This window comes from Carassius gibelio, chromosome B16, assembly GCF_023724105.1.
Source record: "Carassius gibelio isolate Cgi1373 ecotype wild population from Czech Republic chromosome B16, carGib1.2-hapl.c, whole genome shotgun sequence".
NCBI classification, from domain to species: domain Eukaryota; kingdom Metazoa; phylum Chordata; class Actinopteri; order Cypriniformes; family Cyprinidae; genus Carassius; species Carassius gibelio.
The window spans coordinates 330,823-358,815 of record NC_068411.1 but is presented as its reverse complement, the minus strand read 5'-3'; the positions used below and the strand labels follow the sequence as shown (position 1 = coordinate 358,815).

The window sequence follows — 27,993 nt, the reverse complement described above, 5'->3', positions numbered from 1 at the left end:
AAGTTGATAAATACTGTAGTCGGTATGAGAGGTGAATAATACATTGAGTATGAATATTACTGTACATGAATAGGTGACATTAAACACACTGTACAAAGACAACATTTTACAACTTTACATTGTCCGTAGCAGCTCACTATACATTCACCTGCCGTCTTTCTCACATATAAAAATCAGAGAGAGGAGCAATCTATCAAACACATATGAACTGGCAGACCACAGGCCTTTTCAGACATTAAGAGTAGAATTCAGAGTTGAAGTGCGCATGCCTTTTTTTTTCTTTTTTCTTTTTTTCGCATGTGCTGCCTAATGTAAAGCCCGTTTCTGTCACATAAAGTATAACATGCTTTGGTGAATCATACTTATGATACAGTACATACATACGACTTATAATATAAAAATAAAAAACAAATATTTATGAGATGAAAAGTCAAAGTTATGAGATAAAACTCAACATTATAACAAAAAGTTAATACGAAATAAAAGTTGTCAAGAACTAAAATTGACACAAAGATCATTCTTTTGACTCTATATCATAATTCCGACTTTTTTATGTCATAATTGTGACCATCATAATACATTTGTTTTTTATGTCCATTTCAACTTGATCTGAAATATGCGTGTCAGTTTCAACTTTTGGGCATAATTTATCTCAGATATATTTTTCCGTCAAGATTACACCTATCTCAGAACTCTGACTTTCTATTATGTCATAATTATGCCTGTCATCATTTTGACTGTCATAACTAACTGTCATAAAATTAATCTTTTTTCACAATTGACATTTCCTGTCATAATTTACAGTATCTCAAATATGACTCAAATATGATCTTATAATTATGACCTCTGTGTTACAATTACATATTTTTCTTGTTAGTTATTTCAGTTATGACTTTTGACATAATTTTGACTTTTTATGTCAATTAATTTAATCTCAAAATAATGACTCACAATTATGATTTTATTTCATGAATGACTTGTTATTCACTTATTTGACCTCATTATTACACATTATGTCATTTGAATTACAATTGTATTATTTGAATTACAATTATGGCTTTGCTCTCACAATCATGATGTTGTTGTTTTTTGCCATATTTTTTTAATCTCATAAATAACATTTTATTTCATAATTATGATTTAACAAAGCATTTTTTTTTTTTTACAAGTTTTAGCTCATGATTCAAAAAGACATTATGTAAATGAAGAAACAGTGCAAACCATGTACTGTCATGTTCAATAGATAATGTACAGCTCTTGAAAATGAAATGTCATTTAACTGCAGTACCGGGACATTAATTGCAGCAGGCAAATATCAGTGGGTTTTGTGAATAATACACACTCCATAATTAGCCTAATATGCATATCCGTAAAGGAGGTATGTTTGCACTGAAAATATTGACAATGACTTTATCAGCTGGTTAAATTGGATTATGGTTATGGAATGCGATGCAGGTTTTCGCACCAAATACTGCGAGTGAATTTGTTCCTCAACGAGTCTTCCTCAAAAAGTTCAGAAGAAGCCGCTTCATCATCCAGCAGCTTCTAGGTTTCCTAAAACACAGGTTTCGTATTGTTCTAAAGTAAAAAACAAAGACAAAACAAAAAAACCTCTACTACACGAAAACATTTGTTTTGATAAATGTTAAAGCCAAATGAGGTAAGACTGAAGGGATCTTTTGCCTTGTCTTGTGCTTTAGTAACACTAATCTCAATGTGTTCAACAACGTCCTTACATAGGACTTGTGCCTTAGGACTCTTACAAATTAAACTCATCCTTCATTTTAACCAACATAATTAGCATCGGGAGTGGTTGGAATACAAACACTTATGAGCCATCACTCAGAGAGCTATTTGTTTAAGCCGACATGATTTTTGGAGGTAATTTCCCAAGTTGATTGTTTTTGGAGGCAGGCCAGCGTGAGGGAACGAGATGCTCGCGGAATGAGCAATCCAAGACCACACAAGAAAGAAAATCACTCAGATTTATCTTACACCGGCTCTGATCTGAAAAACAGCTAAATTAATCGCTAAATTTCTTTATTCTGATGTCTACAAGAACAGAAGATGTGTGCTCGTTTTGCTCTCTGTCCTGCAGAGATGCACTTTTCGGCCTCAATGCATCTTTGCAGCATTACACACACTCGCATACACATGTGCATGAACATAAAATATCACACTCGTTCTTGAGTTTCACAACAGACAAAATGTGCATTTGAAATTAATACAGATGTATTTACAAATATATAAAACCACCCAATGAGGACACTGGAATGGAGGAGGCCAACCTCTTATAAAGGTCTATGAGACCTACGAAAGAACTGGGAGTGATTACCCCACTCCCATGACCACAGTATTTACAACACACATTTCCAAATCCTCCTCTGAATTCCGCTCTAAACCAAACAGAGTGTATGGGAACCTCAGATGCTGATATGTTATGACAACTACGATTTTTTTGCTGCATGTCACTACAAGCAGGTCATGTCATCTCCGTTCAGGCTTGCGGACAAAATATCAACACTGGAAATGGATGGAACACCTCTGACTACATAAACACCTACACTGACCAAACAGCAATCTGTAATGGCGACACGAGTAGGTGTTATTGAGGGACACAGTGACCTCTCTCATGTGTGTTTTCAAGTATAATCAGGAGCACAAACGCAAAAAACCTTCCATGTATACTTTTACCCATAAGATGTTCTACATTTAGCTAACAGCTAACAGCTAATACTTTATCGAGGGGCTTTTTGAATGACACTGTTAATGATCGTTTTATATCAACAAGCACTTGTAATCATAACAGCCCTCTTTCTCGATGAGGAGTGGCCGAAATGTGTACGTCGGTCAGCTTTGAACACTTCTAAAGGAGGGAACGGCAGATTCCTGTTGGGATCTGAGAATTTGTATCCATATATCAAGTCCTGGTCTGAATCCAGACTCAAACTTGGGTTAGGTCTCTGAATCCAATATCCCAACTGAAGTCCAGATTGTTAGTTTGATGGGTAATGTGTGGGTTGAATGTACGTATGAAAGCTTTGTAGCGCACTGCAGCAAGATTTCTCTTCGAGGACTTGAGGTTTTTGGTTGGTGGCCAGGAATTGCTATTGATTCTTGAAACAGATTCTGGCTGCTCGTCCGCACTTCGGTCCAGTAGTCTTTATATTTCCATATGGCTAGTTGCGAATTTAGCCTTTGAGACTCTGTCTCCTAACGCCTTTCTCTGCGGTTCTGGCATTATTAGGTGAACAAATTGCTTAAATTCATAGCAACAGTTCCAGCCGCAGTTCTAGCTCTTTGAGTAGTTTCTGAATGTATGTTTCTCGGCCAAGCTTTTTCAAAAAGAGCTGTTCAGGTGACCCTTAAATCAAGAAATAACCTGTGGGATTTATGGAGAGTCTAAAATTTTATTCTTAAATTGTATGCTCAGTCCTGCTTATTCTCCATCAGTTGTTTACTTCTGAGTTTGGATAATTTCTGAACACTTTATGAATCCATCCAGCATAGAAGGCCACGTTCACGAAAACGGCCGGCCGGTTGTTTAGGGCACATCCTCTGCCATTTATGCTCACGCCGACAATGACTTTACTGTTACTCTCTTGGCATACTAGAGGGCCGCCATAGTCTTTCTGTGAGCATGAAAAATACAAAAAACAAAAGGTAAAAGGTATGAATAAATGTTAAAGTGCAACCAAAACCCTTATAATGTGTTTCAGTTTGAAAATAAGATTGCATTTGTCTCAATAAGTCAGTGATTAAAATAAGCAGTCGTTCAATCATTCAAAAGTTTGAGGACGGAATATTTTTAAAAGTAAGAAGTCTCACCAAAGCTGCAATTTTCTATTTTAATATATTTAAAAAAGTAATAGAAGAAATCTCTTACTGACCCAAACTTTTGAATGGTAGCTCGTCCTGCAGAGAGTAAATATAGTGAATAAACTCACCTCGCACACTCCTTCATCCATCCTGCCACCAGCACACAGTTTTGAACTGTTGATTGGGATTTTCCCTTTGTGAAGCTGATGGCATCGTCCATTGCTCACTATGGGCAGATGAACTCTTTTCAACGTTCCCTCATGTCCAGTGCCTGAGAAAGCCAGAAAACACTCTATTAGAGACTATATTTGGCACATTTACTTGAATATGAACTCAGATTTGTGTGCTTTCCCTCCTGCTTTCACACTGTTACGCTATGTAGTTCCGAAGCACAAAAACCTTCCAAAATGCTGTCATCATAAACATGAATTATTTTGGAAGCTGTTTGTTAATGTTGCCTCACAACAAAACTAGAACTTTTTTTTTTACTTTCACATTCTAAATATTTGCAGCATTTTTGTGACTTTTTTTCCCCTCCCAAGCCCTGGTTAATTTCCTACTCTGCTCCCATTTTTACAATGTATTCAAATGCTGTTCCATGGTGTGCACACAAGTTTGGGTAATGGATTCATGCTATCATAAGAACCAAAGGTTATGGTCAGTTGAAGACACTGGGTGGTTGTTGTGTTAGGCTGGAAGCAAGACAGCAATGTTGTGTGCCTGTAAAGCTGTCAGGTGGTGGGGAGTCTCTGATGACTGGCTCTTAAATTGAACCCACCTTTGGTCTCACCCCAGCCGTACACAGAGCATATGGTGTCCTCCTGAATTCTGCAGTCTGCCACAGGCAGCTGAATAACTCTGACATGCTCTCTTGGGAGTGCAGGTCTGTGTGAAAGAGGAACAGAGAGGTCATTCCATCAACAACAAAGGAATAAGATCAGAGATGGAATATATTAATAATATACATATTGATTAATCAGCAGTCCTTACTGAGCCAGTCGGAGCAGGGCGAGACTAGAGCCTTCCGGACCACAGATGACGTGCGAGATTCTCCTCTCCTGTCTGTGGAAGTCATTCTCACCCGACTCGTTCAAATGGGATATACCAAGCCAAACTCTGTACTCTGATAGGTCAGGCACACTGGGGGGGAAAGCATATCATAAAAGAATGATTTCAAGTTTTGGGCATAAATAATTCAGAATTATTTATTTGTGTGCGTGCAATTTAGTAATTTATTAATTCAGTAATTTAGTTTGGTATGACCAATTTTTCTGATATTTTCCAACATTAAATGGGACATTTTTTAATGTCTTTTATGCCAACAGCTTTTTATAACAAGATGCATCAGATATATTAGAAAACTGCATGTGACAAGTCCAAAAAATGTTTTTTAGTCTTTTTGCAATTAAAAAGTTCAGAATAGATTATTTTTGCAGCTTTGATTTTGCAAATGATCTGAAAATTGTATTTTTTTAGACCAGGAATGATGTTACAGTATGTTTTTGTAGTAAAAGGAATATTTTAATCTCAAAAGTTCAAGGTAAATTTGATTCCCTGTGATATGATCTCTGTATTCTTTTTGTGGATAAGTAGATATATGGATGTTTCATGCTATAAGATGCATGTTCTATAAGATCCGCAGCTTTGATTTGTTGGGTTACATGTTCAAGGAAGCCCACTGATCATTGACCCTATGACCCTGAGAATCCAGAGGTCACGGGCAGGGCACGACGGTGACTGTGCAGCAAGGCTGGAGATAATTACCATGACGAGAAGCACTGTCTGTCTGTCAGCACCCACTCCTCCCTGACCAGAGAACCTCCGCACCAGTGAGTGCTCCTGAAGAGACCGAGAGACATCAGACACTGACGCATCTCCAACATGACTCTCTCACATTATAAAACATGACAGCGCAGGGCTTTACTTTGGAGAAGCTGTCTGTACACTGACTTCATGGACAACTGCACTTTATTTGGAGGGAATTTTACATTCAATCTCCCTGTGATTTGCTTTTTAGGACCTGCTGATATAAAGAAAGTGGATACAAAGATTTGGGAAACGCAAATATCCTGTAAAATTACTCTAACTTTACCTAACAGTATAATGCTAACAAGTAAGTATTTTGGTGGAGGATGAGCTGCATGCTAACTTGTTAGTTAAGGTTATGAATTCGTAACAAAAGTAACAGTAATATTGATGCTTATTAATGCGCTATATATATACAGGTGATATGATGAAATTTAAGGGCCTTTTTTTTTTTTTTTGGCCATTAAACAGCCAGTTATCACTAAAGTGACTAAACATATCTACAATGTTTTTTATTGGTCATGCTGCTGCCTTTTCCCTTAATTTCCACTATTAATTATAGCCATTCAACATTACAGTATAATTGAAATATAAATATATATATATATATATATATATATATATATATATATATATATATATATATATATATATATATATATATATATATATATAATTATAATTATAATAAGTATTAAATTATAATTTTTACATTATATAAATCATTTTTCTTTAAACAATTAAACATATTAAAAAAATAATATTTAAAAAATATAAATATCATATAATGTATTATATTAAATAATTATATACAATTATATAAGCACCTTATGCTTGATATGTTTACTTAAAAATAGAAAATGTTAATGAATAAAATAATGAATGTTAATAAATAAATAATAACTAATAAATGTAATAAAATAATAATGAAAAGTAATTTTAAAAACTGACATTTATGACAAAAGAAAACTGTGGAATAAAACAATTTAAAGCAGGAAATTCCAAATAACTGCTTTATAGTCAATTAAGTCTTACTATAATGTCAAACTGGTAATTCTTCACCTTTCAATAAATACACATGAGTAATTCTTGAGTTACCAATTCTTAGTGAACCACAAATAATTTTTGTTAATGATATTATTTAACTTATGTTAAATATGTTATCTACATATTTTGCAAATGACTTACCCTCTCTGTATGCTGACTATCCAGCTGCCTTCTTTAATCCGGACAGGCCCACCACCGACGATTCTCACCTGCTTGTGAACAAAACATGAGGTCTTTGTACCCTCATCTGTAAAGAGAAGTGAAAAGACAAAATGAGGGCTGACATAGAAGTTTATCAGAATACAGAAAAACACACAAATTCTCAAAAGTGCTTTTGAAATAATCTTTCTAATGCAAACGATTATCAGATGGAAATCTGCACAGCTTAACAACACTTGAAAGACATGATTACCTTTTTGTGGTAGATTGTTATGTGAGGGCTCACCTAAAAAGGAAGGAAAAGGAAATAAAGCTTATTTTTGTTCTAAGCAATGAATAGGCATGAGAAAAAAAAAGATGTGGTCACCAGTGATGGCTGTTTAGAGTATAATTTGAGTGAAAGTGTGTGAGGTCTTTAGCATTGGACAAGTCTGGTCTAGCATGTGGGACCAGTTAGACCTGCGCAGCACTGAAGCTTAACTTATACATGTGAGTATGTGTGTGTGACAGAGACAGAGGGAGTGCTGACAGTTCGAGCCACCTGGACTTTACACTCTTTAATTAAACTGAAACCTCTGTGGAAAGTGTGCGCATGTGTGTGTGTGTGAGTGATTGATGTGCCGTATGTAGATTCGTAACACATGGCCTACATGCTCAACACAAGTCTGCGGTGTCAGTGATGAGAGTCAAAAAAAGCATATGTGGGTACATAATGGTCCAAAATATGGTTATTGTCTGTAATGTATACAGAAATCGACTGCCATACATTAATATAAATAAAGATAGATAGACTCAAATTAAAGTTAGTGACATTACTTGTACTTAAGTAAAAACTTCCAACACAAGTGTGTGAGAGCTGTTAAATGCTACAAACAATTGAGTGGGCAAATTCTTAACTCCAGAAGCACTTCAAATGATTCAGTGAATGAGTGAACTATTACAATACTGTTAAAAAGGTTGTGTGTGTGTGTGTGTGTGTGTTTTTTAAAGGAACGAATACATTTATCAGCAAGAACAAATGAACATTTATCTAATAGACATCTAATCGGGGGAAATCGTGGCCTAATGGTTAGAGGGTTGGACTCCCAATCGAAGGGTTGTGGGTTCTAGTCTCGGGCCGGACGGAATTGTGGGTGGGGGGAGTGCGTGTACAGTTCTCTCTCCACCTTCAATACCACGACTAAGGTGCCCTTGAGCAAGGCATCGAACCCCCAACTGCTCCCTGGGCGCTGCAGCATAAATGGCTGCCCACTGCTCTGGGTGTGTGCTCACTGTGTGTGTGTGTGTGTGTTCACTGCTCTGTGTGTGTGCATTTCGGATGGGTTAAATGCAGAGCACAAATTCTGAGTATGGCTCACCATACTTGGCTGAATGTCACTTCACTTTATAATGTTAAAAATATTTTTATATCTTAATTTCTCGAAAATTGTGAGTTTATGTCCCGCAATTCTGACTTTACATCTAGCTATTCTGACTTCATAACACAATTGTGAGAATTGTGAGAATTGCAAGATATAAACTCGCAATTGCAAGAACAAAATTGTGAAGATAAAAAGTCGCAATTGTGAGATAAAAAGTGACAATTACCTTTTTTTATTTTTATTTAGTGGCGGAAACAGGCTTTCACAGTTTTCAACATTAATAATGATTAGCAATGTTTCTTGAGCATCAAATCAACATATTAGATACATTTTTAAGAACCTCCATTACAATAATTTGCAGCTTTGCAATGGTTTGTAGTCTCAAATGAAATGGTCTAGGAAAAGTGTTTCTTTTTCATACTTTATGTTCTGCTCTAACTATACACCTCTGACATAGCTCATTCTAAATGAATAGAATACATAATTTTAGTCTACTTTAGGAAATATCTTTTTAGCATTTTGCTTTTGGGGGTTCAGTGGTTTAAATTAGCCCCATATTCCTCAGCTTCTGTTAGACTCTTCATGTTTCAAGCAGCATCTTTAGTGAACCCAAAGGTCTAAAATCAGGTTGTAATGTTAGCACAGACTACATGCAGCTCACTCACAGGGTTTGAGAGAGCAGTAATCCCAGGGGATGGATGAGCTGTTGGTATAACACCACGGGCCATGTTTGTCCTTGTCCGGGTTTCTGCAGAAGTTCCCCCCCTGTTCAGCCATCAGCAAGTCTGCATCTCTTTCACTACTGAGAACGAAAACAAATTTCATCATTACAACAGAAGATGTGCAGCTTTAAAAACATAGTAAAAAAAAATCACGTTAATATAAACATACAAATCAGGTGCATCATTCAGGCAAATCCAGGGTTATTTAACACGAATCAAACAGTCTATCCAGTGTTTGTAACAAAACAATACATCTAAATCCATTTAGAAGAAGAGTCCAAAGAAACATCTTCTTCTCATAAGTTCATCTTAAGCCCCAGCTGTGTGGAGCTCCTCCCAGGAGGCAAGGTGAAGTATTTAGCCTGTGCATTACTCATGACATGCTTCCCCAAGCTTTTCCACATTATCACTCAGATTCAGGAAGATCCACAGATGCTACAATTCTCCAAATGTTCACCAGAGACCAAAATTGCTACAATGAAGAGCACATGCATGACACCGGTGGTTTTCTTGCCGTGCTACTCTAGGGTTCATACAATGTAAACAATCTACGCCTAATGTGCGTCCAACAGTGACCTTTGCAACCCGGCCATGGCGGCTCACAGGCTGCGGGCCAAATAAAGGAGCTGATTGACTTTGATGTGTTCATTGAGAAGGGTTAGGGTGAGGAAAGGGGTCAGAGTGTGGCTCTAAAGAATCCAGTTCCATCTGGGTTGGCCTGCCTACAATTTTTAAGGAATTGAGTCACTCCAACTGTTATACATTTACCATCAATTAGAGCTCTTCAGAATGGGGGTCCTGCACTAAAACGTGTTTTTCTTCCTCAGAAAACCGTGAGGGTCTTATTTTCTCAACGAAGACAAACGCAACCTGACAATCCCTGAGCTTTGCATCAATGAGCTGGCAGGGTTCTGGAAAGGTCGACCTTTGACCTGGAACTTGTTCATAAATCAGGAAGTTATTTAACGCCACACATCTCAGGGTGAGTGTGGATGGCAGAAACAACACAGGCCTTTTGCGGAAATGATTGCTCGACTCCTCTGAGACTTACACATGCACGCTCACTGATAATGTGCCAGTGCACATTAAACACAGGCAAAACCATAACTGCATTAGAGGAAACAGACCACACCTGGCAGCAACAAATTTAAACCCTTGCTATTTAACACTCACGTATGGCTGTACGTAACTGTCAATGCATATTTGATAGCTCCATATGCTTACATATATTTTACAAACATGAGATATTTCACAAAGCATCTGTCCCATTTATTCACTCTCACCAGTTTAACGACAACTTGCTGTGATTTACCCTTGAACCTGATGATTAAATGGAGTTTGTTCCCCTTACAAAGTGGCACAAAGGCATCATGGGATTGTCCTTGAGATCCTGCATAGCAAGAGGTGGACCTAGTTTGGTTTCCATGGAAACTGAGTGAATGTCCATGACTGAATCTATGTGCTGCACTGATATAAATTGTGGTTCTGCTTAATATGGAAAATTCATATAGAAAACAAAATGTTTGTCCATACTGAAGGACTGTAAAAAATCTGTTTCTTTATTTTATTCCATTTAAAGCTCAATCAATGAAAAAAAGATATAATTATTACTCTGAAATTAAGATACACAGACATTTATTTTGCAGTGTATGGACAGATCTTACCTTTTACTGTGGTCTTTCCATGGAGCACAAGGGAGGCCAGAGCGTGTTTTTGCCCGTTTTCCATTGTATGTGTCACCAATGCCCATATAACACTCTGAGACAGACAAAAAAACATTATATTTTCAAACTAAAGCAGATATTATAAAGATGCTGTGCAATAATAGTAAACAATAACATTTTCTGTGTGTGTGCTTGCCAGTGCAAAACTCACTATGATATTTAGTTACTTTTTAACTTACTTATGTAGATATGGATCTGGTCCCTCATTAAAATAAACTTTTACAAATTTTCAGGCAAACACTATACATAAAATTGCTTAAAAAGTAATATCACACTTTTCTCAACCAGTTGCCTGTGTTGGGTATTTTTTATATACAATTATGGTATTTATTAATATTTTGAATTAGCTTTTTTAAATCTTCAGTTTCCTTTTGAATTTAAGTTCTAGTATTTTTTTATTATATTATGTCATCTAGATTTAAATTACTGTTTGACGAATTTACATTTCAGTTTTTGTAATTTTAGTACTTTAGTACTGCAAAGGCATCGTGTCTAATTTTAATTTAATTTAATACATTATTTAATTATTTTATTTTATTTTTACATCAAAGTATATTCAATCAGTTGTTGAAAAAAAAAGGTAAATACACAAAATATGATTTTGCCAAAGTTTAAATTCAAGTTCTCTGAACTCACTAAGCAATAACATAAATACAAATTAATTTATGCATAAAGTGATATATTTCATATACAGCATGATTAAATAGAGATATTTTATTGATCCCAGTGAGAACTTTGCTTTTAATCAATGCTGTTAACCTAAATGCCCCAAAATTATTATCAAACTCTGCAAGTCAAAGTGCTTAAAGAAACACAGCAGGTTTGTGGAAACACTGCTTATGGAAACACAGCAGGGCTCCCAGTGCAACACAACTGTCGAACGATCATCCCAACGGCCTCAATTGGAACACAGGCTAAATCGATCTTAACATCAGCGCTTGTGCGAGTCCTTCTATGAAGCGTCTTCTGGGCCCTGCCAGTCACACGAAGCTGTCAGCAGTGATTAATGCTTGACTCATGCTGTCTCATTCCCACACTGTGGCTCCTGCTCCCTGCACATGTTTCAAACAGCCCCCATTAGTGGCCTTGCAGATCGGACTACAGGGACCACAGTATACCGATGCCAAGACAGCCAAGAAAGAGCAAATGAAAGAGAGTAAAAAGAAGGGGTAAAGAGCTACAACATTCTTGAGCATCATGAAAAGCAGTTATTTAGATATTATGTCTTGCTGGGGAGGATTAATAAGAACAAAGTCAAGGAAGTTTTTTGAGGGTCGTTTTGATATGCAAAGGAGGAACTACTTCAGAAGTTTTAGTCAGCCAGAGAAACAAAGTTGGAAGAACGCCAGCCATAACATCATGGAAAACAAGATCAAACCATTAGATTATAAACATGTTTCTGAAAAGCAAATAAGTGTAATAGGTTTTATGGTCGCTGTCTGTAAACTGGCCTAGTGTACTGGAATTTTTGTCCGCAGTACAGAAATACACATCTAGACAGAGAGGAGGCAACGCCAGGGTCAGACATGTCACAAAACTTCACAAGAGTTAAATATCTCTGGACAAGGGCATGGCTTAAAATACTCTATCAATAAGCTACAGCTGCCACAGTGCTTTTACCAAATAAATTATATTTGAAACAATTAGTTTCAGTTTCCACTGAAATGTTCAAACGCAAACAAAAGTATCAATATGCCTTGGATTTCAATAAAACAGTACATTTCTCCCTGGATTTTCTCAAAATCAAGGATGCTGATATTTTACATAAAATTATCTCTATACTGTAGTAATATCCCTGAGCTCTGATTAGGCTGTAAGAGTTCATGGCCTGAATAAAAGTACAACACTGTGATCTTTGGACAGATAATTATTTGTTGAGAACACATGACACTCTTGAACATTAGCTAGCCAATAAGGCGATGCCTTTCCATGGTAGCGTCACTGAATTCAAAACCCAGTAGCCTTGTGTAAGATAGTGTATTTCCCAATGCCTGTCAGACACTGATTTCATAAAGTGGTTTGTATATATTTTTTTACTGTTATTTAAAAACATATGCTGTAATAAATTTGAGTTGTTATGAAGAGCAATGAGGTCTAAATGGTTAAAACATTTTTGAATGTCTGTGTTCATGCACATCTGTTTGAATGAGAATGGAAAATGTAATGCTGGTAACATGCAACAGAAATGCCAAAATTTCGAATGGATACCAGAAAAAAAAAATAATGTGAATGACTCTTACCTTCAGGTTCAGATAGTTGTACGCCACAGCGAGGGATGTTGGTGCAGAATGCCATAGGTACATTGGGGTCAGTCGTGAAGCACCATGGGAGATGACGACCATCAGGATTCCTACAGTAGTTCTCCCGGAGATCCCTGCAGTGCAGATGCGTACATTTAATCATATAAACAAAGTGAAAGTGAAAGTCGTGACATTTGCCAAGTATGGTAACCCATACTCAGAATTGGTGCTCTGCATTTAACCCATCAGACACAGCAGTGAGAAGTGAACACACACCCGGAGCAGTGGGCAGCAATATATCCAGCACCCAGGGAGCAACCGGGGGTTCAGTGTCTTGGGCACTTTAGCCATGGATATTGAGGGTGGAAGTGAGCGTTGTTCATTCACTCCCTCCCACCTACAACTCCTGCCAGCACCGAGACTCGAACCAGCAACCTTCTGGTAACTAGTCCAAGTCTCTAACCATTAGGCCATAGCTGCCCAATCTTACAGTTAAACACATCACACATATAGAGTTACAAGAGCATATTCTGAACTGACTGAGACTGATCTTAAAAAAGTATTTTTTTAAAAATATAAAAATTTTATTTTCTTTCATTTGTTGGCTGTGTTTGTCCAAGTAAAACGTTTTATTTTGTTCCTTAGATTTGATGGGTTCCTCATTTAAAGGTATCTTCATGACATTTTTTTCACCCATTTTTATAATTTCTCATCTGTTGTGATGTCTAAATGTACTAAATGTTTTAGTCTTTCAATAAAAGGCAGGTCAATATTTGAACTACATCGATACTTAATGCATATGTTTTAGGAGCATTTTCTTACTTGCAACGGTAATTCTGTGGTGTATAAAAGTGTCGATGGGGAAACTGGGCATCCCATCTCTGACAGGTCACTCCCTCGTGGGTAATGCCAACCGTTCCACGATAACCCTCTCCACGCCCATGGAAACAAGTTGTTGTGTTTTCAATGTGACCGCCGTTGTCTGAATCTGAGTAAACAATGTAAAACATTAACAGAAAGACAAGGAGATTGAGAGAATGAAGCATAATATCACTCCTTAGGCATGATGAGCGCTGAATCATAGATTCACTATTAACTGTAAGACTGTGCTGTCTGAGGGAGGAATAACAACAGCTTTATCCTTCATAACAGAGAGAGATGCTTCCTGAATGAGTCAAAGCAGTCACTCAGTCTGTGACAAATGCTGAAACAGTAGCCTACAGAGCTTTTTTTAGGACAAAACGTAAGTGTTTTATGAGTCCACAACAGATATAGTATATATATTCTTTTTGCCTATGAATCTCATTGCAATAAATTACGCTCATTGGAAACAGTTATTATGTTTACCTCCAATAAACTGAAAGTTTTTCAGTCTGCTAATGAGGCTAGCAGCATAGGAATATAGTCCTAGTCATACTATTAAAACCCAAAATCAAACTCTTAAATGCATCCAGTACACTGAGAAATTGAAGAGATCTACAGTGGATCCCAGTGTATGCAGTGTTATCCCAGCTAACAAAAATGTTAAAGTTAAATTAACGTTGTTTTTGAATGTTCTCAGAATGTTTTATATATGTTTTTTTAGGTTTATATGAAGGTCTGCAAAAACAAGAAGGAAGCATTCCATTTTATGATTTTACAAACATTATGGTAACGTGATTTTTTAATGTTGAACATTTGGGAACATTTTGAAAATATTTTGAAACTAGTAAAGTAGTAACGAAAAAGTAACATTTAAAAAATGTTAGACGAACATCCAACTAAACATTTCAGGAAAAAAAAAAAATTTTTTGTGAATGTATAATAATTTGAGCTAACGTTTTAACATTATTAAAGAACAGATAGGATTTGAACAAACATTCTATTAACACTAGTGGGACAATGTCTATTCAGACCTTTGAGAGAACCTTGCCAGAATGTTCTGAGAACATTCTCTGTCAGCTGGGATCATTTTTGTACAATGTTAGGTTAGCAATATTTGCAGTTAAGCAAATGGAAACAATGAGGCACTTTTTCTTACTATGTTTACTGCAGAGCAGTATTGTATCTTTTAAGAGCATGTTTAGCTTTATAGAGTATCAGATAGTCTTGTTTAATATAATGTTCCTTCTGCAATTAGACGATAGCCATATCTTGTAAAGGAGATGCACATGATGGTTTCCACAGGTGAAAAATGAGTGACATACATAGCTAAACTCTGTTTAGCTACTTATTGAGATGCTGAGGTGTATGAAAAGAAGCTGCGCTCTGCCAAACAGGAAAGAGTGTGGTGAAAAGTTCCTCCCAAGACGGTGATCTTTGAGAATCCATCACTGGATTTTGCTCAAGGTTACATGGACATGGATTAGCCAAATAGCTCTGAAATCCAAATGAAACTCCCGTGCCTCGGTCTAGAATGGTGAAGAGCACGAGAGTCGGACGCCTGAGTTTATGTTTCGCTTCCCACTTGAACCAACATGCCGTCGCCTCGCTAATGAAAATAAACAGAGGCAGTGCGAGGAGGAGGTAGGGGTGAGGGTGTCATTATAATAATAGGTTTTTGGGCACGAACTGGGGGTTTGAAACCCACACGCGTGTTTTGTCTTTAGCGTGGAAGGTTTACATAGCACTTGAAACTCAAGCACATTTCTCTCATGCAGATAAGGCAACGCTCTATTGCACTGATGAGGGAAAATAAACACAGAGGCACAGTACTGAAAAGACGGGGCAAGAGCTGAGGAAAGAGAAAGAGAGAAGAGAGCGTTTTATAGGTGGACCCTCCTCTCTCTCATTTACAAACAACATTCCTGTGAGGGTCCCAAACGAGAGGGGAGCCAGCGCTACAGGAAGAGGAAGTTGTAAATTTGGCAAACTCTGCCTCTTTTTATTCTCCTTCTCTCTGGCTTCTTTTTGTTCTTCTCTCTGTCTCTTCATCTTACACATAAGATGCGGACGCGCACACTCACCACACTGTTTGATGTTACAGTACTCCCATGGAGTGCTCGGATCAGTGGTGAAACACCAGGGTCTCTGGCGCCCGTCTGGGTTCCTGCAGTAGTTGTCCTTTAGACCTTTATCGGGGTATCTGTCATAGGAAGGGCGAAACGAATACACTTAACATGCCAAATATCAACTATCCTGGTTCTACAAATCTTTGACTTATAGGCAGAATAAAATTTGAATAACCTCCAGAAAATACACAACATGCTCTCTGCCACTGGTACAACAGGACCTCTTAGGTAAAGCACACAAGAAAGAAGCTCATCACTCTGCATACAAGTAAAGACTCATACTGCACAATTTTTAGTTTTGCATGCTCATACCCTATATTTGTTCCTATTAAATACATTTTTAGATAATTTAAATTCAATCTTAACTATTTGATTGATTGAATTGATTTTAATTTTCAATTTACACTAACATTGTCTATAATTTTGTGGCAGATTTGTCGTGTAAAGGTCGAAGAGCTTCTGTCTTGTAATATTAAATGGGTTTTTATGGTTGATTGAAGACATCATAGACACTTTGCCTCTTTGGTAGGTTCACACAAAGCAGTCATTTAATTTAGTGATTTATATCAAATGGGGGCATGACACAGTTCCCATGAGGTCAAGTGGGACAAAAACTTTATTGATTTTTCAAATATTTTTCAAAGTTGCTCACAAATGCCATTCCGGATTAGGCTAAATTCAAAATCATTTACCATGTATGCAATCTGACATATTAAGAAAATAGACTTTGTGTGTTTAGAAACCCTTAAGGGAGGTATTCAAAACAAACTGACATTTATTTCAAGATTAACAATATTGTTGTTTCCCAGAACTAAATATGTAACTGGGCCACTGGAATGGTTATGCAAAATGAAAATGCCATTGAATGGAAAGTGCATGTACATCAGGTAGCAATATGGTCAACTCTTTCAGTTGTTATTCTCCACAGAGTAGGTATGTAATTGAGTAAAGATGTCCAAGAAACTTATTTCTGTCCATTATGAACAAAACAGATGATGTTTTCCAAAAAACAAAATGTAATTGTTCATGACTGCTTTTGGCCATCACTGTAAGATGCTTGCACACATCGTGATTTCAGACAGATTAAAACATATCTGAATAATTTTCCACAATTAATGTTAAATGACATGAGCCCAATGATCCACTCATGACCCTAGCTTTCTTCAGCAAAACATTATCACTGATAAGTCACTGACTAGTTTTTTCAAATGATATCTGAAACTCTCTTTGAAGCTTAATCATCTGAAGACGTGTGATTGTTGTTTGCCATGCAAAACTCACGCAAGTGTTTTGAGTGGATTTTATGGTTTCCAGCATTGCTATGGGGTTGCTAACATTTTCTGATTGGTTGTTAGTTTGTCGCAAATCAGGCCACCTCCCTATAATATTTTAGATTAGTCTCAGGTTCCTCTTTAAAGGAATGGTTCATCAAAAATTACTCAAAATTTTATTATATTTTGAAGAATGTGGACAAACAAAGTTTTCAGTCTCCATTGACATGCAAAGTACAATGAAAAATGCTATGAAAGTTAATGGACACCAGAAAGTGTTTGGTGACAAACATTCTTCAAAATCTTCTGTTGTGTTCAGCAGAATATAGAAACGTGTACATGTTTGGAACAACTTGGTGAGTAAATGATGACATAATTTTCATTTTCATTTAATGCAAGTCTATGGATTTTGTGTCTTCCATGTGCAAAATAATAAGTTTTATGAAAATCAGTCTAACAGAAGTTGTCCCTTACTGTATGCGTTTTCTGGTAGGTCTCATACCTTTTAGGGTGGAAAAGGTGTTTATGTGGTTCATCAAGGTCCCAGCGCTGGCATTCCCGGCCGCTCTCTGTGTGGTCCAATGGTCCACGGTAACTTTCTCCATTACACGTCATACATTCCACTATGAACATGGAACATGGCTGGTAAGAATTTTAACCAGGACAAGGCCCAAAAGAGTCCAGCTGAGCGATATTAGCATGCTTGTGAGGATGACTCAACAGAGTTCAACCTTGTTTGTCATGTTAAACAGTTAGAAGACTGCATCTGTGGCTGAATGCTGTTAGTAAATTAGTGCACATGTTTGTTACGCATAGACTAATCAGTAATGATTAATGATCACAGGGATTGTAATCGCATTTATCAAGAAGACAAGCAATTACGCAGCCACATGTGACCCCTCAGATTGTCTAAAAATAAATCATCTGACGTTTCAATTTACTAGGCAGATGTACCAATCATGAGGCCTTGCTTTTAACCCCTAATGTATGTTGCAGCTTCTAAAATATTTTGTTTGATAAAAGGTTAAAGCAACATGTAATTATTACAGTACTTAGTAAAGAGTTTAGTAACTGTAAGACTAAGCCAAATATCACAGCAGATGGGGGTCACCTCAGCTAGAGTCATCTCTCTAAATCCTGCTATTAGTTGTACAGTACACACGGTATAAGGAGCAGATCGCTGTAGCAGAAACATGTCAGCCACTCTCATGAAAGCATAATTTTCCTTGTGTTTGTGCGGGTATTTGATTATGGGAAACTAATTTATTCACAAACCCTCCCAGCCACACTATGAAACCCTTCAAATAGAAAAGAGGCTCTCTTTGTTGGCCTGATTTGTTGGCTTTTTCTGCAGAAAACCCCTTTTTCTGCATATGCTACTCAATGTGTGCTCCTATTAACGGAAACCTCCAGTCACCCCAACAATCAAGCGCTTTCATTCTTCTTCAATAGATAAAGTCTTGAATCTAATAAATGAACAATTCACATAAAAAATGTGTTTTTAAAGGGCTGAAAATCAATGCAAACCAAGTGCTCATATTAAACAGCTTTTAAAAAGAGATATCATAAGTGAGATCCTTTCAACATCAAAACTGTTTCTCCAAAACGGTCAACTGAGAACAAATGAGAACAAATGAGGCTTTTGAAATCTCCAGATGAAAAAAAAAGCTCAGTTTTGCCAAGAAACTGTTTACAATTAAATGTCAGAGATTTAAATTAGAAATGTACAATGATTTTCTGTAATTCTTCTCTTAAAGGCCAAATTATCTTAATAATACTGACATTCATTTCATAGCTTTATCAAATATCTAAAAAAAATAAAAGCTATAAAAGAGCATACTGTGATCTATCAAATATAAAAGGTTGATGGTCTTGGACTCACCTTCCGAGCATTGTGGGATGCTGCAGTCCTGGTCCCGTATTTTGGGGTCTGTGGTATAGCACCAAGGACCTGTTGTGGTGTTGTCTGGATTACGACATAAATTCTCCTGTAGATCTCTGTGCTTGTGCCTCAGGGGTAAGAAACTAACAGAGTGAGAAGAAAACATTAAACTGAAATGAAGTTTGTGAATCTTAAGCTGAATTGCTCCAAATTTCATGCTGTCACTCTTTTACACATTACTTGACATTTTTAGCTGCAGAGCGAGGTTTAATACTCTTTTATTGATGTAAGCAATCCTTTACACTTATTCGGTTTTTTGTATTTTTATTACAATAACATCTGATACTACAACTGAACTAAGAATCACAAATTTAACTTGGATGTCACATGACACAGTTGTGACTTCCAGCCAAGTACAACAGGAGATCTCAATAACTTATATCTATATTAATAAGAATGGCATGACTAACAATATCTTTTACATCAGAACACATCTGCTACTCTACATTTCATTGTGATGCAAGATCTTAACATGCACGTGGCTCCGGGGGAATTGTTGCATCTTAATTTTTTTCTTATTACTTATGGAAAAAGCGCAAAGGTGGAATCTTAAAACAACAAATGCATGTAGTTAAATAATGATTTTGGCAAGCGAATGGTGTAGTGTAAAGTCTTTGGTCAGACAAGGTCAAAAACTGAACAGTGCTTGAGTGAGAGAACGCTCATTATGAGCATTGTTGTTTTAATAGCATTTTACTTTGGCTATTTGGATGCTGTAAAGCGCTTTGAGTGCCTAGAAAAGCGCCATACATTATAAATGTAAGGAATTAAGTATTATTATTATTATTATTATTATTTGAAAGTTATGAAAGTAGCATTACACAAAAACAAATGTTTTTGGCTACCAATGCCATTATAGAATTACACATTTATCTTTCATCTAATAATCCATTTATTCTGAAACCAAAATATTTTAAAATAAATGGGTTATGGCAATAACGTTAGGAGTTGGTATATGTGACATTGGTGACCACCATGATGGGATGACCCATCCTATATAGACCAATACAGGCCACAATTATGACTGGAATATTTATCAACTGTACATAATTTAAGACTTATTTTTCTAAAGTTACCATTTCTTTATGGGTACCACTTTATGGTAAAATTCTGAGATACAGATAATGCATAGAGTTTCAAAAAGTATTTTACCCTTGCCATGCAAATATTTGTAAACCATTAATAAATCATTCCCTAAAGCCAAATGGTAATTATCTTTTGTGTAATTGCCTTTGGCATGCACAACACAAATCAACCATCAAGTTCATGATGATTGATGAATACAGATAAAAATGCAATCTGTGACAAATTAGCTGACCTACAGGCCTGTGTGGTATTTCAGAACGTTCAGGTCCATTGGTTTTTTGAGCCGATAAAGCATGCCTGTGATGTTTCAGAGGCAAGCATATCAAAAGCTGGCTTTAAAACTGTACTGATGTCTATTAGAGAGATAAAAAGAGTTGAAGAAAAAAGAGGAGAACGAGAGAAGGAAATATCTAGAGCGGGAAAGTTGGTGGTAAGGGTTCAAGGTCTCTAAAAAGGTAATTACATTTTCAGGTTTTAAGAAAAGTGCTGTAAAGGCCAAAAAAATAGGGCAGATCTATCGTATCGACTTTCAGTACAGGAAGTAAATCGAAGCACCATGTGGTGTCCCTAATGAATTCCTGTAGCCGTAATGAACTCAAAGACGTGTTCTGCATTAGGTATCTTATCTTAGCTTTGTGCTGCTTTCTGTCAAACTCCCACTTATGCACAAATCCTCTAAACATGACATCTGTTCCAGGCTGCATATGGCTTCTTGTTGTTTATTTTTAGATGTAAGTGTATACAAAAATGTATATTTGGGGGTAAACTTGTCCTGAAGTGTTTATGCATATAGGCATAATTGTAAACAAACATCTATTTTTGGTCATGAAAGAATGGAAGCAATTGTTTGAAAATGTGCTGGCCGCTCATTGGCGTTCCTGTCATTGACCTAATTGTCTCTGTTGGCCCTCCACTTCTGAGAAGCATCGACTGTCACACTTAGACTCAGTGAGAACCCTCTAACCAACCAAAGCCAGTAAGACAACATGCATAAAACTGCACATTCATCATCATTAGAGACTAATGGGGATTTTTTACGACTCACAAAGTCTGTTTTGCCATTAGCTTTCTAATAGGGTAATATGTGCATAAATAAATAAACTGAAACTTACCAAGGAGATGTTAACAACTATCTACACTCCACAAGACTTTTGATTTTGAAGCCAAAAAAAAATGCACATGGTGGATAATTGGGTTTAATTGCCCACAGAGAGAGAGAGACAGACCAAATCACGCATGGGAGGTAAAGAGGATGAGTAAGCACTTACTTGTGTTCATGCGGCTTTTGGGTATTCCAGAGTTGGCACTGGACTCCACTCTTGGTCACCGATCTCTTTCCTTTGTAGTTGAATCCATTACCAATGATGCATTCTCTCATGAAGTCTAAAGCACAACAAACATTCAGACAAACCTTGGGTTACATAATATTTATGTGCAAAAGTCTAACTAAAAATATATTTATATTATATATCTATATATTTTTGTGATAAAATAGATCACAAATCAGACTGACATCACAAATTGATTGCCAATCAAACTGACATCAAAGACTTGACTTCACTATGTGAAATTAATTACCTATTTTCACCCAATTACCACTGCCATCCAAACTGAATTTAAAAAGATGCTACATCATTTTGTTCAAGCCTTGGCTAATATTTGGCATCAAATTGAAATCCAGGTGTCTGCTGGGAAGATTATTTAATGTTGTTCAAAGAAGTCACTAATGTTCACCAAGGTTGAAAATACATAAAAATTAGAAATAATATTGTGAAATATTATTGCATTTAAAAATAACTGTTTTCTGTTTTAACATATTTTATTTTATTTATTTATACATCTGTGATGATAAAGCTTTTTTATTTTTATTTTTTTTTATTTTACTCTAGTATTCAGTGTTAAACAATCATTCAAAAACCTTTCTAATGATGTATGCTGAATTTGTGTTTTTGTAATGTTTAAAATGCCTTTACTGTCACTTTTGATCAACTTGATGTGCACTGACTGAATAAAAGCAAAATAATATAATTTACTGAACACAAAGTTTTCAACCAAGGTTGCTTAAAGTCTCTAAATGTCACTGTTGCACTTTGCTGTCAGCAGTAATACATACAGACAAGCAAAGTCAACAGAAATTCCTGCCTGATCTTTGTGTTTCTGGGTCTGCATAAACATTTGATAAATGCCAAGTCTTAAGAACTTCAATAGTTTTACACTTCAGAAAATCTGCAGTACTTTTAGAAATAGTAGGGGGCAAACAGTGGGATATTTACTTTACGTGAAAGTCATTTTGCTGTATCATCCTTATCCTGGTGGTGGATAGATATAACGTGTGTGTGTGTGTGTGTGTGTTTGTATAAGTGTGTCATCATCACATGGACACTGATCTCACAATTATTCACACTGAAACAGTGGCAGATTATGTCAGCATAGTCTTAATTCTAGATGTCTTTGAGATTTAAAAGAGTTTAAAAACAAACTATGCCCCAGTATAGACATTTAGGTGCAATAACAGTAATAAGCATAAAAAAATATCCTGATATGATGGATTATATCTGAAATCTATACTGTTTCGGAATTTCAAAGCCAAATCTATAATTTTACGTTCTACAACAACAAAAAAAGTACACACAGGATTAAGGTATTACACAGTAATAAGATTGCTAATGGTTTCATATTTTTTAAACCCGGTGTAAAAAATAGTACTGTTTGAATTGAAAATAATATATATATACTCGTAATATGGGATTAATTAGATAATTGTAAACACTGATATTGGTAGATGTTGATTTGATCAATGATATCTCATGAATCCCAATTATGCATGCTCTCTGGCCTAAATAAAAAAAAAAGTCTGTGGAAATAAAGCAGGTTTTTTACCTTTCTTCTCATATAGATCAAAGTTGAAGTCATTCTCCATACGGACACTGACAGTGAGGCTGTCATAGGAGAGTAAATGGCACTTTGCATTTTTCTGATCAAAGTTGAATGCTCTGCAAAGATATATAGCACATGTTAATCATATTAAATAACGTTAAGCATACAAAAAAAAAAAAAAAAAAAACAACGAGGATGGTGACAAGATTTAATGTCATCAATTAATGTATTTAGTAGATACTCTTATCATTTAAAGCAAAGCATAAAATAGCTATTGTAGTCACATTTTTAAATTTTGAAGTCAGATGATGCCTCAAAAAAAGAAAAGCAGTGCAAGAGCTAAAGGTCAAATGTCATGCAACCTCATGGCATTTTTATCTACTAAGAGCTGCATTTTCTTTTTTATGCAGAAGTACCCAGAGGTCATCGACCTGACACATCGAAATAGGAAATACTTGGACTGCTGATGTTTGATTTCCACTGGTTAAACAGATTCCAGCTGCTTCCTCTCACACTGTGTTGTAAACAATTAGCTAACCCAATTATATTTCAAATCAGCAGGTTTCCAAGAGCAAACTGGTAGTGTGCTCCTTTTCTAGACACACTTCAGCTGTTTATGATTACATATGAAGTTTAGTGTCTTTGTGATTTAATCTTTGTAGACATCTGTACCTGCAGATGAACTGAAGCTTCCTGTTGCGGCTACAGCGACGTGCACACTTTACCAAACTCATCTTGCGGCCCTTGGACATGTAGGACACATCAGGTGACGTGACCAGGCGCACAGCATCAGTCTTCTGATAATCTTGTAGGGCATGCCTCTTCGTTTCTGCCACACAGATTACACGTGTTAGAACGTGATGGGAGAGGCTATAAACAATCATTATATTATTATTATACGCATATTTTATACTATTTTTTTCCCCAAATATCCTCTTTTGAGTTCAATAGAAGAAAGAACGTCATAGATATTTGGAAAGACATGAGGGTGAGTAAATGATGATGCAGTCTTCATTTTTTGGGTGAACTATCCCTTTATGGAATCCCTCTGTCCTGGTCAGATTTAATTGTTTGTCAGTTTTGCCAGGCTGACTGTTAACATGCCAAAAGTATCCCTTTAAATGAAACACAGCTAGAAGTATTACTCTCACAAAGATCATAGTTGTGCAAGAACTTACTAATACTAAGGTCATGAATCGACTACTCAGTTATGCGGTGGGTAGAATATTTACTGGGTTATATCCTTATTGAGTCGTAACAGTAAGGGAAAAAATAATTTGCTATTAAAGTCAGTGAAGCAATAAATTAGCTTTATGTGTACAGCAGGATGCAAAGGCATCAATCACTGTCTGCTTTGGTGAGGTGGTGGAGAGGATTCTGAAGGCCAAAGAAAAAGGTTTGGTGCTGCACACAAGGATCAGCACCAAACCTTTCATAATGCGTATACGCGTTAATCACCAAACCATCTCAAATCACCACCAGAGCCCATCCATGCCAGCTGCAGTCAAAAGAATTGAGTTATCTGCCAAGCACATGGTTAGAAAGCACCAATTTCACAGCCACAAACCACATTGTGACATCAGGCTTGTTATGTGTGTGTGGAACAAGCCCTACATTTTGATAGTAGACCAACCAAGGAACATTACACCCAGTCTAAGCTCTAAAACTGACCCAAAGCCAACAATCATGCTCTCTGAAGAGACTCCAACTCTTGACTAACTCTGGATATTATTAGAATGTAAGTCTGAACAGAACAACAAGCACCATGGTTAGATAAGTTGGAAAGGTTTTCTAAACATCTCCTTGGGTTCAATATGTCTGAACAAAGGTTTTTGCACAATATTACACAGAATTTATTATTATTAAATCAATAAAAACGAAGCTGTTCTAAACTCTGGGCAACTTACACCGACCCTTCAATGTCACAGAAGTACAGAAGATTAAAAACACAGAATAATAAATAGGCTCTGTGCAATAAAGCGGTTTTGATTTCAAAAGAAGGGTTTCACAGTGCCACACTCCAACAATATATCTCTCCCTTCGGCTCCATGCACCCTGTCGGTGACTCATTTATCCAGATGTTTTGCGAAGAAACAGCCCACTCACCATGAATGTCAACATCTGTGAAGTTTTCCGTAGTGAAACTTCATACGATGTTTGGGAACTGTGACGCTTTTGATACACATGTAATTTGAGTCATGAACTGAAATTTGTTGCATGCCCAATGTATTTCAATAGCTGAAAAATTAAACAACTGAAATTTAAGTGAATAATAAAGAAGTTCTGCAGAGTTCCAGGTCAGAGTATGTGATTTGGCTTCTTTTGGGACTACTGTACTTTTATTGGGGGGGGGGCTATACAAAATAAGTAACATTAAGGAACTTTAAAGTCTGTGTTAACTGGATGTTGTAACTGATTTTTATTTATTTATTTATTTATTTATTTATTTATTTATTTATTTAATCTTGAGATGAACTTCACAGTAAAAAAAAAAAAAAAAAATACTGAATAATAAAAAATAAGGCGAGACCTGATTTTAGCAAACCTACTCACTATCTGTAGCTTGCAAGAGACTAAAGATTGGAGGAGGGAAGTTGTTTAGGATGTTCAGTCCAAGTCGTCAAACTGACATCATCGGAGAAGGAATCCCATTTCAAGCCAATTTCAGATTAAAAGATTACAAATAATTTTTATTTTTGTAGATTTAGCTGCACATGTGTGCTAACAATGTAAAAAGAGTTCATTTTGATTTCATGCAGACTTTAAATATCCTATACATATGCTCAACTATAATGCAGTACAAATTTACATATTTACATAATGTTATTCACAGTTATTAGATATATGCATATTGTAAATCATCTTTATAAGTAAACAGTGTTTTTGAGGAAATAAACACATAAAATAACACATTTTAATGATATGTGTTATAAATGTTTTATCAAGCAATAGATAGTAAAACAAAGTTTACATCAAAAGTCTATTATGCTGTTGTTTATTTGTCCATAGCAGTGTGGACATTTGTGTCAGCAGACTCAGCACTGATTTGTTAAAAAAAAAAAAAAAATTATAAAAAAAAAATTATATGAGTAGATATAAGTCAGTAAGCATAATCTGTATGACTTTAAAAAACCTGAATGTGTTACTTTCATGAAAAAAGATGCTACAAAAAATAACCATGGTAACCTCAGTTTTCGTCCTAAAACCATGTATTACACGTATGTATATTGCTGTAAAACATAATACAGTTATTACCTTAAAATATAATGCACGAGACCCTGTAAGACGCTTTCTCTGACTGAAGGAAAACTTACCTGAGTAAACCAACACGGCCACACAGAGCAAAATTTTGTAAATCCACATGTCGCTTTGGATAGTTGTATGTGACCCCCTTCAAAAGACACAAGAGATGTCAGAAGTCTTGTCGTTTTCCTTCTCTGAATAAGGCAATTTTTTAGAGAAAGTCTCTAAGTGGTTGCTGCTGACTCTCGCGGACAGTGAGCGAGCGCGTAGTGAACTGACTGAAGATGAGCGCGAGCTGAGAGACTCTACCTCACGCGCTCCCTCCCCTTTCCCCAGCCCCATTTAAAGTCGCCTCGCCACTGTCCATTCCTCCACATAATATTATCGCATATTATCACATTTCCTGATACACACCGAGGCTGTTGAACCGATACGGGAAGTAAAATAAATACAAATTGTTTATATGTGTTGCCTGTCTAATTTATTGGAGCGGGTGGAAAGTGTTGAGGAGATGTCAACACAGCTGTGAGATGCTGACTAACCTCCCTGAGGGTGTTCGCATGGAAAGTTGTGAATTGATAAACTCTGGGCAACTCAAGTTGTTTTTGTTTGTAAGACGCGATATGGCTTATTTTACATTTGGTTATCGGCAGCCCTTTTAGTCAAGAATTCATTGCAATAAATTATTAATCACGATTACGTTATCATTCCCAAACATGCTGTCATTTTCTGCGTTACGAAAAATCTACCATGCCAATCTTAGTTCATGCCAAAATATTATAGATAATACAGTTTCCACAGTTTAATTTACAGATAAAATAGATAAGGCTATTGATATTAGACACGTGAAATAAATAAATATTGCCGCGCTTTTCTACTTATTGTAGAACACAATGTACAGAAAAAAATGAATGAATAAATGAATAAGCAATTAAAAATAAATAACTGATTAGACAAAATGACAGTTTTGTTATTCATAAATGATATATAGTCAAAGAAATATAAGTCAGATAGACAAACAAACATACAGACCGACAGACACACACACACACACACACATTTGTTTTTGTGAAAAGGGGGGTCATCCCATAGGTTTTTATACTGTACAAACTGTATATTCTATCGCCTTACACCAACACCATATATACACCATATATACCCACACACACCTATTTAAGTGCCTTTTAAGAAAGAAAGAAAGAAAGAAAGAAAGAAAGAAAGAAACCCAACTAAATAAATACAGGTACTGCAGCAGAAATTGTTTATCATGCTATGAAGTAATTATAATCTATAATGTATTTATGTGATCCTTTCAGCTGTTATTCTTGTTATTTGTTTTATGGATTCTTACCAGCAGGCAGCACATTAAAGTCCTACATCTGTGAAAATTCTCAGAACTACACAACATATGAAGTTTTAAATTAGCAACTTTCTGCTGAGAAATGGAGCTCATCTACTCATTGTAATCAGAAACTTACAATACTGATGTCACGATGAACATAACTCATCTTTCAAATGGAAGAGAGGGATGGGAGCAGGTTGGAAGCTCGACTTGTTTATTATACAGCACTACACTCAAGATGCTCTCCTCTTCTCTTGGAACAGAAAGAGCTCTTCTATTGTGCTCCGTTATGGAAACACTCTCCTGTTTATTTGTGGTGCGTTCATTTTCAAACAGGTATTCCAGGCTGCTTTGCTTTTGGATG

General features: G+C 36.2%; 1 protein-coding gene across 1 annotated transcript; it reads right to left on the bottom strand.

The window, feature by feature from the left end:
* On the bottom strand, positions 1-26,571 carry LOC127974416 (hepatocyte growth factor). Its single transcript, XM_052577649.1, has 18 exons — positions 26,359-26,571; positions 23,717-23,873; positions 23,048-23,160; positions 21,436-21,550; positions 19,022-19,164; positions 17,642-17,762; positions 15,824-15,942; positions 13,701-13,866; positions 12,879-13,012; positions 10,579-10,672; positions 8,858-8,994; positions 7,085-7,117; positions 6,814-6,919; positions 5,584-5,658; positions 4,810-4,959; positions 4,598-4,704; positions 3,948-4,090; positions 1-3,632 (listed from the first exon to the last, which is right to left on the bottom strand). The coding sequence occupies exons 1-18, from the start codon at positions 26,405-26,407 to the stop codon at positions 3,450-3,452; spliced, it is 2,145 nt and encodes a 714-aa protein (XP_052433609.1). The 5' UTR covers positions 26,408-26,571; the 3' UTR covers positions 1-3,449.
* Between the last annotated feature and the right edge of the window lie 1,422 nt (positions 26,572-27,993).

Bases quoted from the DNA above. Each gene is read 5' to 3' on its own strand.
- LOC127974416 (XM_052577649.1), bottom strand. From the start codon at position 26,407: ATGTGGATTTACAAAATTTTGCTCTGTGTGGCCGTGTTGGTTTACTCA. The intron at 5,659-6,813 runs GTAAGTCATTTG...CGGTCTCTTCAG, and splicing joins ATAGTCAGCATACAGAGAGG to GAGCACTCACTGGTGCGGAG. The intron at 4,960-5,583 runs GTAATTATCTCC...TTTCCCCCCCAG, and splicing joins AGACAGTGCTTCTCGTCATG to TGTGCCTGACCTATCAGAGT.